This window comes from Oxyura jamaicensis, chromosome 3 (genome assembly GCF_011077185.1).
Source record: "Oxyura jamaicensis isolate SHBP4307 breed ruddy duck chromosome 3, BPBGC_Ojam_1.0, whole genome shotgun sequence".
NCBI classification, from domain to species: domain Eukaryota; kingdom Metazoa; phylum Chordata; class Aves; order Anseriformes; family Anatidae; genus Oxyura; species Oxyura jamaicensis.
In genome coordinates this window covers 99,948,648-99,959,885 of record NC_048895.1, presented here as the reverse complement: position 1 = coordinate 99,959,885, position 11,238 = coordinate 99,948,648, and the positions used below count along the sequence as shown (strand labels likewise).

At 37.1% G+C, this 11,238-nt stretch overlaps 1 protein-coding gene across 1 annotated transcript in view; it reads right to left on the bottom strand.

Moving 5' to 3' along the window:
• The window catches only part of TRAPPC12 (trafficking protein particle complex 12), a 52,918-nt gene that overhangs the window by 19,071 nt on the left and 22,609 nt on the right, over positions 1–11,238 (bottom strand). The window contains exon 6 of the mRNA XM_035320985.1: positions 4,751–4,863. Within this exon, the coding sequence (XP_035176876.1) occupies positions 4,751–4,863 (113 nt within the window). The remainder of the gene's footprint in view (positions 1–4,750; positions 4,864–11,238) is intronic.

The window sequence follows — 11,238 nt, the reverse complement described above, 5'->3', positions numbered from 1 at the left end:
CTTCCTTCCTTCCTTCCTTCCTTCCTTCCTTCCTTCCTTCCTTCCTTTTTCTGGGTGCTTTTGTAATTGTGGCTTTTGGGGGACTCAGCCTGGTGGAGGATCATCATACTTTATACAAACTCATCAAACAAAGTATCAGGACAAACACTGCACAGACTGAAATAACCTATAAGACACAGAATACTTATGCATTCTTAGTAACTGATCCAGAACTGGAAGCTGAATGAAAATAAAGAGCAAAAGCAATCAGTAGCTAAGAGACTGAAAAGTTCATCAAGCTAAATTAAAACAGAAGACCGGGAGATATATGAAGTGTGTATATAGAAGGATCAAGGAGGGACACAACTTTTCTTAAAGAAGAGTGGTGGAACTACAATGGAAGTAGCAGATGGCCAAGTGGAACATAAGATTTTTGAAAAGTTTCACAAAGAGCAACTTCCAGAAGCTTTTTCAGGAAGTAGGACAGTTAACCCACTTGCCTCTGTTCCACCCATCTGGTAGAGACCACAGTACAGCTCTGTCACTTCAAGGATTAGGGTTACAAAGCAAAATATGCCACCCTATGCAACATGTGTATTTCCAGGAGCTCTCCCTCATTCAGCTAGGAAGCTCAGGCACAAGGAAGGGGAGAGAATAGCTTAACCCTGACTATTGCTCTTTTCACATTTTGGTCTCCAGGTAAGCATTTATTATATAGCATGTCCTCAGCAGAACTAGCACTATGATCATGCCTATGTTTTCAAATGAATACTGGAAAAGAACAAACCATTTTATGACTTAAATTACTACTGTTACTCTTGCTGTCTGGATGTTTGGAGTCCTTTTATTTCAAGATAGACTTATAAGGGCAACTTGTGGCAATTCAGGTTGGGAAGAGCAGCAATAACACAGTAACAATTTCACTTCATTGCCCCCAAAGACCATAACAGGCCTTTGGCATCACAGATTATTTCATTCCCAAATGCTGCACCTATAGACAAAAGATGTAAAACATCAGAACAGATCTTGATTACAAATTTGCTAGAAAAACTAAAAACATTATTGCCTATACAGGGAAAACAAAAATTGTGTTTTTCATCTTAATCTCCAGTCCTGACTGAGGTATGAGAAATATATAAGTAGATGAGGGCTGAAGAGACTGAGTTACCAACATAATGTCAAATTAAATATGGTTAGATCTTAAAGTCGAGTGGCTAATCCAAAGTTGACAGGCATCTGCAGAGAGCGTACAACAAAAAACAAGAGGGAATTTAGCAGGTTAAAAAGAGGTATCAGATAGGAATAACACAATTACATTAAGGAAGAGAAGCAAAATAGGAAGACAAATTTTCTGACGATAAGAATGCATTAGCATTAGCCTGGAATAGCCTCCCAGGGGAAGTGGCCTCAGCTCCACAGGCTGGCTCATTAAAAACTAGAAAACAACCTTGCATTGCAGAGAGACAGACGAGGTGAGCTAATAGGTCTTTTCTCTCTCCTAGTTTTTATGACTCCAAGATCATCTCATTTACATAATGACTATTCGTACGCCCTTCTGTAAATAAGGATGACCGAAGATTATTTTTCCACTTTTTCAAGTAGGTAAGTAAAACACTAGAGGTTTTTGGTTGAAAGCTCCCCAATTAATTCTGTTACAACCCAAATGGTTCCCAAGTGTCATATATAAATATTAAGAATAATGTGTAAATTCTTTATGTTATTTTCTTGGCTATGCCATAGGTTTTCATAAGCTTTCATGTGCTTTATTCTTAAACATTCCAGGGGAGATCTAGATTATTAGACTGATAGCATTCCACACAAAAATTAAAACATATTTCTAAATAATGTTTCTTTTTAGTTAACCTTACATGACTTTGTATGGTTAAATTATCATCACTTACAAACGTCTTTTAAAAATATATTTATGAGATGTCTTTTTTCATACTCTTGTCTTTACAGCTGTCTTTGAATTGCTCCAAAATACAAGATATTTAATTGGATGCAAACAACTGAAGTAATATGCAATGTAGTGCCTAAAAAAACTAATTGTAAAATGCTACCATACAAAGGATGGAATGTTTTCTTTGTTTGTAGTCTTCTGTGTACTTTATTTTAAAAAGGAGCCCTGGTGACTGCACTCTGCCTCTGGTGGAACCTGTCAGAAGCAATGGGAGATCGCTCCCATTGGGACACCCTAAGCTGGGAAAATATTCTCCCAGAACGGGGAACTCCTTGGGAAGAGCCAGCAGAAGCCTCACAGAAGCTTTCCCCAAGGGCACAAAAGATCATATAGTGATCTAGGCCTCTAGAGGTTGAGGGAGTGAGAATATGAGTAAACAAATCTCTTCTTCAAGAACTTTGCGGGCAGGGAAATACATATTTTTAATTTGCAAATGTCCTTTATTCCTATTTCATCTTCTCTCAGTTCCCTTATTTAAACAAACAATCAACCTAGGTCACGTTCAAACAAAACCTTGAAGATAGTTTAGAAGCTTCCTTAGTACACTGGATATGCTTTAAGGATATATACTTCAAGGAAAAGCGAGCAGGCAGAGCCACCTCAAGGTTATAAATAACATAAGGGTCTTGTGAAGAAGTGTGTTGAGGTGTGTGTGTGTGGGGGAATTAATTTCCTTTTCTTTCATTCCTCTATTGACCAATAATCTTTAACCTGTGGAGAATCATGGCTGATCACACTGTAACTGAGATATGGCCATGTCAATAAAGTTAGCCAGATGGCTGATTTTCGTCCTGCTCAAGTCACTTCCTCATTCACATCCGTACAATTTTCTCCCTCCTTTACAAGATCAAGGAACTTAGAAACCAGTCAAATTTTTGGAATCCAGTCACACTTTCATGACTGAAGAGAGACAGCACAATACTTAAAACCAGATCACACAAAAACAAGATATGAAACAGGCAGTAGAGGCACAGAAATCCTCCAACAGAGCAGTATAACATATCCTGGAAGAAAAAGAAATGCTTTCAAATTGAGGAGGACTGTTTATGAAGGATAATGTTGTAGAGAACAACTTGGCAGTAATTTTATTAGATGAGATGATCACAAACAGATAATATCATTCATGAAGTGCTAAACAGTAGCACTTCTTGGCCAAATTAGATCTCTCTCTCAACTGTTTCCAAATTAATTCCTTCCAATTCTACAACAAATGCCACATTCATTTCTTATTACTTCAACCTTTCATCTTTTTCCCTCATATAAGAAATAACTATTTTTAACTGTAAACGCTTGGTTATACTTGGTTACCCTAGTAACTACTCTGTGCTGGAAGCAAGTTGGTTTTTATATACACAAGACCACAGTACCTATACAACTGGCAATTACCAAATTCCTTCACTTGCATTACTCTATTTATTTTCAGAAGTAAATATAGGAAGCTTCCAAGGAATACCCCAAATAATCACGTGCATTTATCTCATATACAGTTCTGAGTTTTCAAATGTCACAGGTAAAGCAATAATGCTTTGCTTCTAGAGGTTAGCACATTGTAACATTCATACATAAGTGTTCCATTAGACTAGTAGGGAAGATTTCTGTTAAAAACATTTAAGGATGAATGATTAATGCTCAGGGTGTTGGGTTTAGCGGGTAAGGCTTGTGCTTACAACACTAGCACTCCAACTTCAGCACTGACAAATTCCATATTATAATTCAGGCCCAAATTTTGCATTGTTGCAACTTAACAAAACAAGTAATTCCCCTCAGGCCCCAAAACAACAACAACAACAAAACCTTCATCCAAACAAAACAAACAAACCCCCAAACAAGCTCAGCAGTCTGTATTTATATTCCCATTTATAAAGACTGTCATTTGTTTCCAAAGTCAGCTATCTGGTCTATTTATGAAGGATGGAGAAGAGTCTTTTGATCATTACTCTGCTCTCGTGAGACCCCACCTGGAGCACTGTGTTCAGGCCTGGGGCCCCCAGCACAAGAGAGACCCAGACCTGTTGGAGCAGGTCCAGAGGAGGGCCATGGGGCTGATCAGAGGCCTGGAGCACTTCTCCTATGAAGACAGGCTGAGGGAGTTGGGGTTGTTTAGCCTAAAGAGAAGGCACTGGGCAGACCTTATAGCAGCATTCCAGTACCTAAGGGGGGCTGCAGGAAAGATGGCAAGGGACTCTTTGTCAGGGAGTATAGGGACAGAACAAGAGGGCAATGGTTTTAAATTAGAAGAGGGTAGGTTTAGATTAGATATAAGGAAGAAATACATGATGGGAACGGTGAGAAAACAGAACAGGTTGCTCAGAGAAGCTATGGATGCCCCATCCCTGGATGCCCCATCCCTAAGGCCAGGCTGGATGGGGCTTTGAGCAATCTGGTCTGGTGGGAAAAGTCCCTGCCCATAGCAGGGGGGTTGGAACTAGATGATCTTTAAGGTCCCTTCTAACCCAAACTATTCTGTGATCTTATGATTAACAACTGTTTTGAACTATCTGGATGCAGCTGAATGAGGGAAAAAATCTCTCCCACGTGCCCTTGAACATGTCTGCTCTGTGTCTTGTTGGGCGAAAGCATGAAAGCAGGAGAACTGCATTTGCACTGTTCTGCTTATTTAAGTCACAGCTACTAAGTAGAGACGGATGCTGTAACCTAAAATGGAGAGACTTTAATTACTTCTATTAGTGAGCTCCTTCTCCGAATCAAGACAGAATCCAAAATGTCATAGTTGAAACAATGTTCTTTTCAAGGACAGTGAAATATATTTCTTAAACAGTAAGAAATAGCAGTGCATAGAGAAGTTGTTACCTTGGCGCAGATTATCTTCATACTGTGCAGTCTATCCAGTGACTCCTGAGGATTACCTAGGTATTGAGGAAGTTCAGCATGTAAAATCCGCATGGAGAAAGGAACCATGGAACCTAGAATCATAATTAACTTCATTAAATGTGTTTGCTATAATGATGAGTGTGTACATCCCAAAGGTATTTCTCACTAGTATACATGACACAAAGACCATTTTACCTTCATATTCTTTTTGTCTCTTGATGAAAGATGAGCAAATAACAACCTTTTTCTTAGCTATAACATGCAATGTTATAAGCTTTAAGTATTATTTATGTATATATTTATATATTTATTTTACATGTGAAATAATTGAGTATGTAAACATCTTTGTAACCATAATCAAGAAGGCAAGAAAAAGGTGCAGCCTAATTCAGATTTTCAAGAACAAGTTGTGCATGGAAGTAAAATGTTTATTAAAGATTTTTATAAACCAATTAAAATAAAGGATTTAAAAATGGGACTTTACTCAACTTTCCGCTACAAAATCGCCCCTAACATTAATGCTTATGCATATGTTATAATCAATGCAGAAGAACAAAGATGGAATTGTAGGTCTTAAAAGCTTTATTGCTAAAACAAGTTACATGACCAGGGCATGCAAAGGTGCTTATATGTAATCTTTTTTCAAATAAACAAAGGCTGATATGAAGGACTCCTATAATAAAGGAAGAATAAGAACAGAAAATCAGAATGAGTCAAAGGAAATGATGAATAAAAACAGTATAATGAAGAACATAAAATAATAATACTGTAACATATTAAATCTAAAAATGTATCAAGTTCCCTGTGAAATTAAGATGTTTTATAAAATATTTTCTTTCTATTAATTTCCATAGTTCTGTGTAAAGATCTTAATATGTTACGATGAGCATAACTTCTATGACTCTAAAGACAACACTTAGTCTGAGTTCTACTCTGTTAATGTACTCCCTTCTACCAAGAGTTACCAAGTGATTCTATACTACGAGACTGACTCTTCATAAAGATGGTGCATTTTCTGGTTTATTGAAAACATCTAATAGGAAAATAATTTTAAGTAATACTTGGAAGAGTAAGTAAAATAATTTTTTTTCCTTTTAAGATTTGTTTACTTTTATCTTTATTATTATATTTACCAAAGACTTAATCTTGGAAGTTTATCAGCATCCTTGCTTACTTCAAGGGAAGTTTCAGGAACTTCGGGGAATCCTAGTTCATGTAGTATCTTGCTTTCCAGCTAACTGTATATCCTTTATACAGACAATAACACTGAATGTGAACACAAACTGTTACTAAAAAAAAGCAAAACAAAACAGAAGCAAGTATAATGGGGAAACAAACCTTGCAAGATACTGTACTACAGTTCTAATATTTTAATATAATACATTTGGTTACTTCAGGCATATTCCAATGGGATTTCCTTTTCAACTTGCCTCTTGCCTCATCTTTTCTCACAAATAGGACTCAGGAGCTTTGTATGAAGATTTTTGCACCTGTTCTTAACGGGCTTACATGTCAAAGAGGTAAATGCTATGTACAATGACTCATTGCCTCCAGACATTTTTTGAAAGGTTGACAAAATTTTCATCACAGACTTCATTCACTAATTATGACCTTCAGAATAAGCCAATTACATCTACATAAATTCTCTTTTGCCAAAGCTAACTATTCCCAGTGGCTTCTGTGCCTACTGCATTCCCTTAAGGAAGTACACACAAGTTTCATGCATCATCATATGTGGAATAGATATTAAGAAAACAAAACTGCCTTTGAATTTCTTTTTAGTGAAATTTAAAAGGTTATTGAGGAAGTAACAAAATATGTCAAATATTTAATGTATCTATCCTGACTAGCACCTAGCATGACACAAGCGAAGATATGAAGTCGGCAGGGGGTGAAAAACAAACAAAAGTATGGCAAAAGTAAGAGTAAATTCTGAGCAAGGACACCATGGAAAATTGCTTTGCAGACATGTGCTTTGACCTTCAAGAATCTGCACTGCAAATCTATGGAAGCAAACTTGACCTCAGGCTGGTTACCTTCTGTGCTACACCTCTGGTTGACTGAGTTCTGCCATCAAAGAATACTAACCCTGCCAATAAGAAATGCCCCAAACCAGCTCTTTTGGTAGTGTTCTTCTGTAATACCGCTAACACATAAACCATGTACCTACTGATGATGTACTTAACAGGATTTCCAAAATAAAAGGTTAAAACAAAATTTTTTGTTCAAGCAATATGGAAAACCTGACATATAAAATGGAAAGAATCTATAAAGTTTTACATTTTTGGTTAAGGAAAGACTGTTCTAGCACTGAACAATGAACAAGGCCATATAATTACATTTTCTTGTAAAATGTGGCAAAAGGTCAACTCAATAAACACACACAAAAAATATGAATTGGTAACAAAACAGCTCAACACACAGATAGGTGGATATTTAATTGAGTGCAGATGAAATGTCTCACATTATCTATTTTTTAAAAAATTAAATACTTTTTGCAAAGTACTTTTTGGGATTGCCTATTTTGGTAAGTATTCATTTTATATATTGCTGGATGAAGCCATGCAATTATGATCGATGCAAAGAGAAAGAACAGCTCACTACCAAACCACATAATCCAAATAGAGGATGTGAGAATATTCAATGGAACTCCAAGTCAACTTAGGCTTGACAAGAATCTGCTTTATTCCCTATTACAACTAAGACCTCAGTTGTGATAAGCAGTCAGAACTATATCCCCTCCAAATGTACTTTATTAAGTACATTTGTATTATTTCTTAACCACCTATTTCCTTCAAAGAATGTAAACAAAAAGCATACCAGTGCAATCCTTACTTGTCAGGAGTAATGACAGGTCTCACCAAACAAAATCAGAAAGAACCTGACCCACAGTGTAAAGGGTAATCAGTGTAATGACTTTTCAAACTAGAATTTATATTATAATTTCTTGCAGGAGGATTTAAAGCTCTAGCATTTGTTTCTTCTCTTTCCTTTTGAAACTCCTAACTTAACTGTTATCCTGCAAGTAATTTTACTGTGAATATCCACCAAATTGGACCAGTAAACTTCTGTTGCTTAATGCCTGATTAAACAGATTGCTGAAATTATATTTAAGATCTCAGAAACACCATTTCTGCCCTCTTCCTCAGGTTCCTTACAATCCTTCCAAATAGTGGAATATTTTTGGAATATGGCACAAAACTGTATAGGTGCTCTCACAAAAGTATGGTAATGGGGGCAAAAACGTGAAAAGATATTACCTTCTACAACTGGTAAGGCTGTCTTACCACTCAATGTAAACAGTACTTTGTAATTTCAAGTGAAATCACTCATAAAAAACCTACAGCACTTATCCAAGCCACTTATCCACACATTCTTTAAATACATATTCTATTTATAAAAAAGAAACTCTGAGATCAGAGTATTTACAGAATCATAGTATTATAGAATCATAGAATATCCCGAGTTGGAAGGGACCCATAAGGATCATCAGGTCCAACTCCTGGCACAGCACAGCTCTACCCAAGAGTTTAGACCATGTGACCAAGTGCACAGTCCAATCGCTTCTTCAATTCAGACAGGCTTGGTGCAGTGACTGCTTCACTGGGGAGCCTGTTCCAGTGCGACCACCCTCTCGGTGAAGAACCTCCTCCTGATACCCAGTCTAAATTTCCCCTGCCTCAGCTTAACCCCGTTCCCGCGGGTCCTATCACTGGTGTTTATGGTCAATAAACACCATTTAACATCATAATATTTAAATGACATGAGGTATGGATTATACATCTAGTTCAGTTCCTACATTAATAAAGTGAATTTCTGGTTAAAAAGAATTATCATAAATTTCTGTTTAAAAAGCATTATCATAAATTTACTTTAGATTTGGTAAAGCTTTCAATAAGTGGTACTTCTATAAAGCATCAACACAGTCTACACATACTTCTTGGGAAAAAGCTATTCAGGATTAATAAAATGCATGTGAAGAAATCTGTTCATTAAAATAATTCTGTTACTCCTAGTTAACAATTGTGTAAAAAAAAAAAAAAAAAAAGTGTATTAATGTATTCTATTACTGTATTGTCCGTATCTATTGTTGCACTCTGTTACTGCACTGAGAGAAACTGCAGCAAGGTACCAAAAGCCTTTTCAGAAGGTGATGATTATGAACCTTTACTATCAAAAGGCTAAGCAAGGTGAGCTGTGTGCGTACCATGGCGGAAGCGAAAATTGAGAGCACAACAGGTTTAAAAAAAACCTCAGTAGTTTCACAGGGTAAATGAGAAATGAAAAAGGTGAAGGCAAACCATAATATAACTCTTGTGAATCTTCACCAGTGCTTCTTCAGTTCACTGACAAAATGTAAAGAGCAATCAAATAAGAGAATCACAGAAAGTGCTGACTGTAACACTTCTGTGAGCTAACACAGCTCATTAAGAATTTTGGTCTAAACAATAGACTTCTATTTGTTGTTCCATGATGCTATCATATTGAGTGGTACCAAAGGCACATCTTCCAGACTTTTTTTGCACACAAATCCACAAAAACACAGCTTCCATTCTTGTCCTGCAAGGCACAGAAATTGATCCTTCTGATTAAAAAAAGAAAAAAAAAAGAAAAAAAAATATTTCCTCACTTTTTTATATGAGGAATGTGACAAAGGAAACAGAGATGAAACTTAAAAAGTTAACTGTCAAAAATTCTGCTTAAAAAAGCACAATCACAGGTATTATAAAGACGTAAGAAGCTGAATTATAAAAGAAAAATAAAGATAATTTAACTGAAACACACGTACAATGTTTTTAAAGGTGATCAATAACAATTCCATGCTTAGTTAACTGTATTGCCTTTACATAAATCAAACATGTCAGGAAACTGGATACAACATGAAAAATAACCACAGTATGTAAATACATTTTAAGACAAGATTAAACAGAAAATAATTTCATTTAGTAATCATAATAGGAACAGGTACTACTTAGTTTCCTAACAGATTATTCTTCCTGCATCTTTTTCACATAACACTTATGAAATTTTAAGTATTAGACTGAGACACAAGAAGTAGATAATGTATACATCCAAGACACAAAACCTCAAGATAAGAATGAACAAACAGTATATTTCTAAGTACATTCTTAAGGTTTGTTCTTCTCTGTAGGGCCTCCTTTTTCTGGACAAACTCAAACAGAAAAAGGAGGCCTAAAGAGAGTGGAAACAAGAACAGAAAGCCAGGGAGGGGTACAGAGACATTGTCTGAGCAGCCAGAGATCAGGTTAGGAAAATCAAAGCCCTTTTAGAATTAAATTTGGCCAAGGGGCATCAAGGGCAACAAGAAAGGCTTCTATAGGTCCATTGGTGATAAAAGAAAGACTAGGGAAATAGTAGGCCCTCTCTGGAAGGAAACGGGAGACTTGGGCACACGGGTTATGGAGAAGGCTGAGGAACTCAGTGACTTTTTTGGCTCAGTCTTCACTGACAGGAGTTCCAGTCACAAGGCCCGGGCCCCAGAAGGCAAAGGCATGATGGAAGAATGATGAACTGCCCAGTGTAGGAGAAGATTAGGTTCAAGACCACCTAAAGAACCTAAAGGTGCACAGGTCCATGTGACCTGATGAGATTCATCCATGGGTCCTGAGGGAACTGGTGGATATAGTTGCTAAGCCAGTATTTATCGTATTTCATAAATCATTGCAGTCTGGTGAAGTTTCCTTTGACTGGAAGTGGGGAAACACAACCGCCATTTTTAAAAAGGGAAAGAAAGAAGACCCAGGGAACTACAGACCAGTCAGTCTCACCTTTGTGCCTGGCAAGATTGTGGAAAAGATCCTCCTGGAAACTATACTAAGGCACATGGAAAATAATGAGGTGATTGGTGACAGCCAACATGGCTTCACTAAGGGCAGATCATGCCTGACAGATCTGGTGGCCTTCTGTGACAGGGTTACAACATTGGTGGTTAGGGGAAGAGCAACTGACATCATCTACCTGGACTTGTGCAAAGCATTTCACACTGTCCCCCATGAAATCCTTGTCTCTAAATTGGAGGACCATGGATGATGGACCACTTAATGGGAAAGAAATTGGTTGGATGGTCACACTCAAGGAGTTGTGGTCAATGGCTCAATGTCCAAGTGGAGATCAGTAATGAGTGGTGTTCCTCAGGGATCAGTATTGGGAGCAGCATTGTTGGTGATATCTTTGTTGGTGACATGGACAGGGGGATTGAGAAGCTTGATATGATCCAGCAATGTCTGCTTGCAGCCCAGAAAGCCAACCGCATCTTATGGAATATAAAAAGCCTTTAAAATCTGTGGAATTGTGCAAGAGATGCAACTCATTCTTTAAATAACAATTCATATTCTGGAGTCCTACCCTACTTAGACTTCTGAGGAGGATTACTGGTTATCTCTGTTGGCTCCTAGCGATTAATACTTTTGATATGAAAAGGTTTCCTTGAAGCTCATGGAAATAAA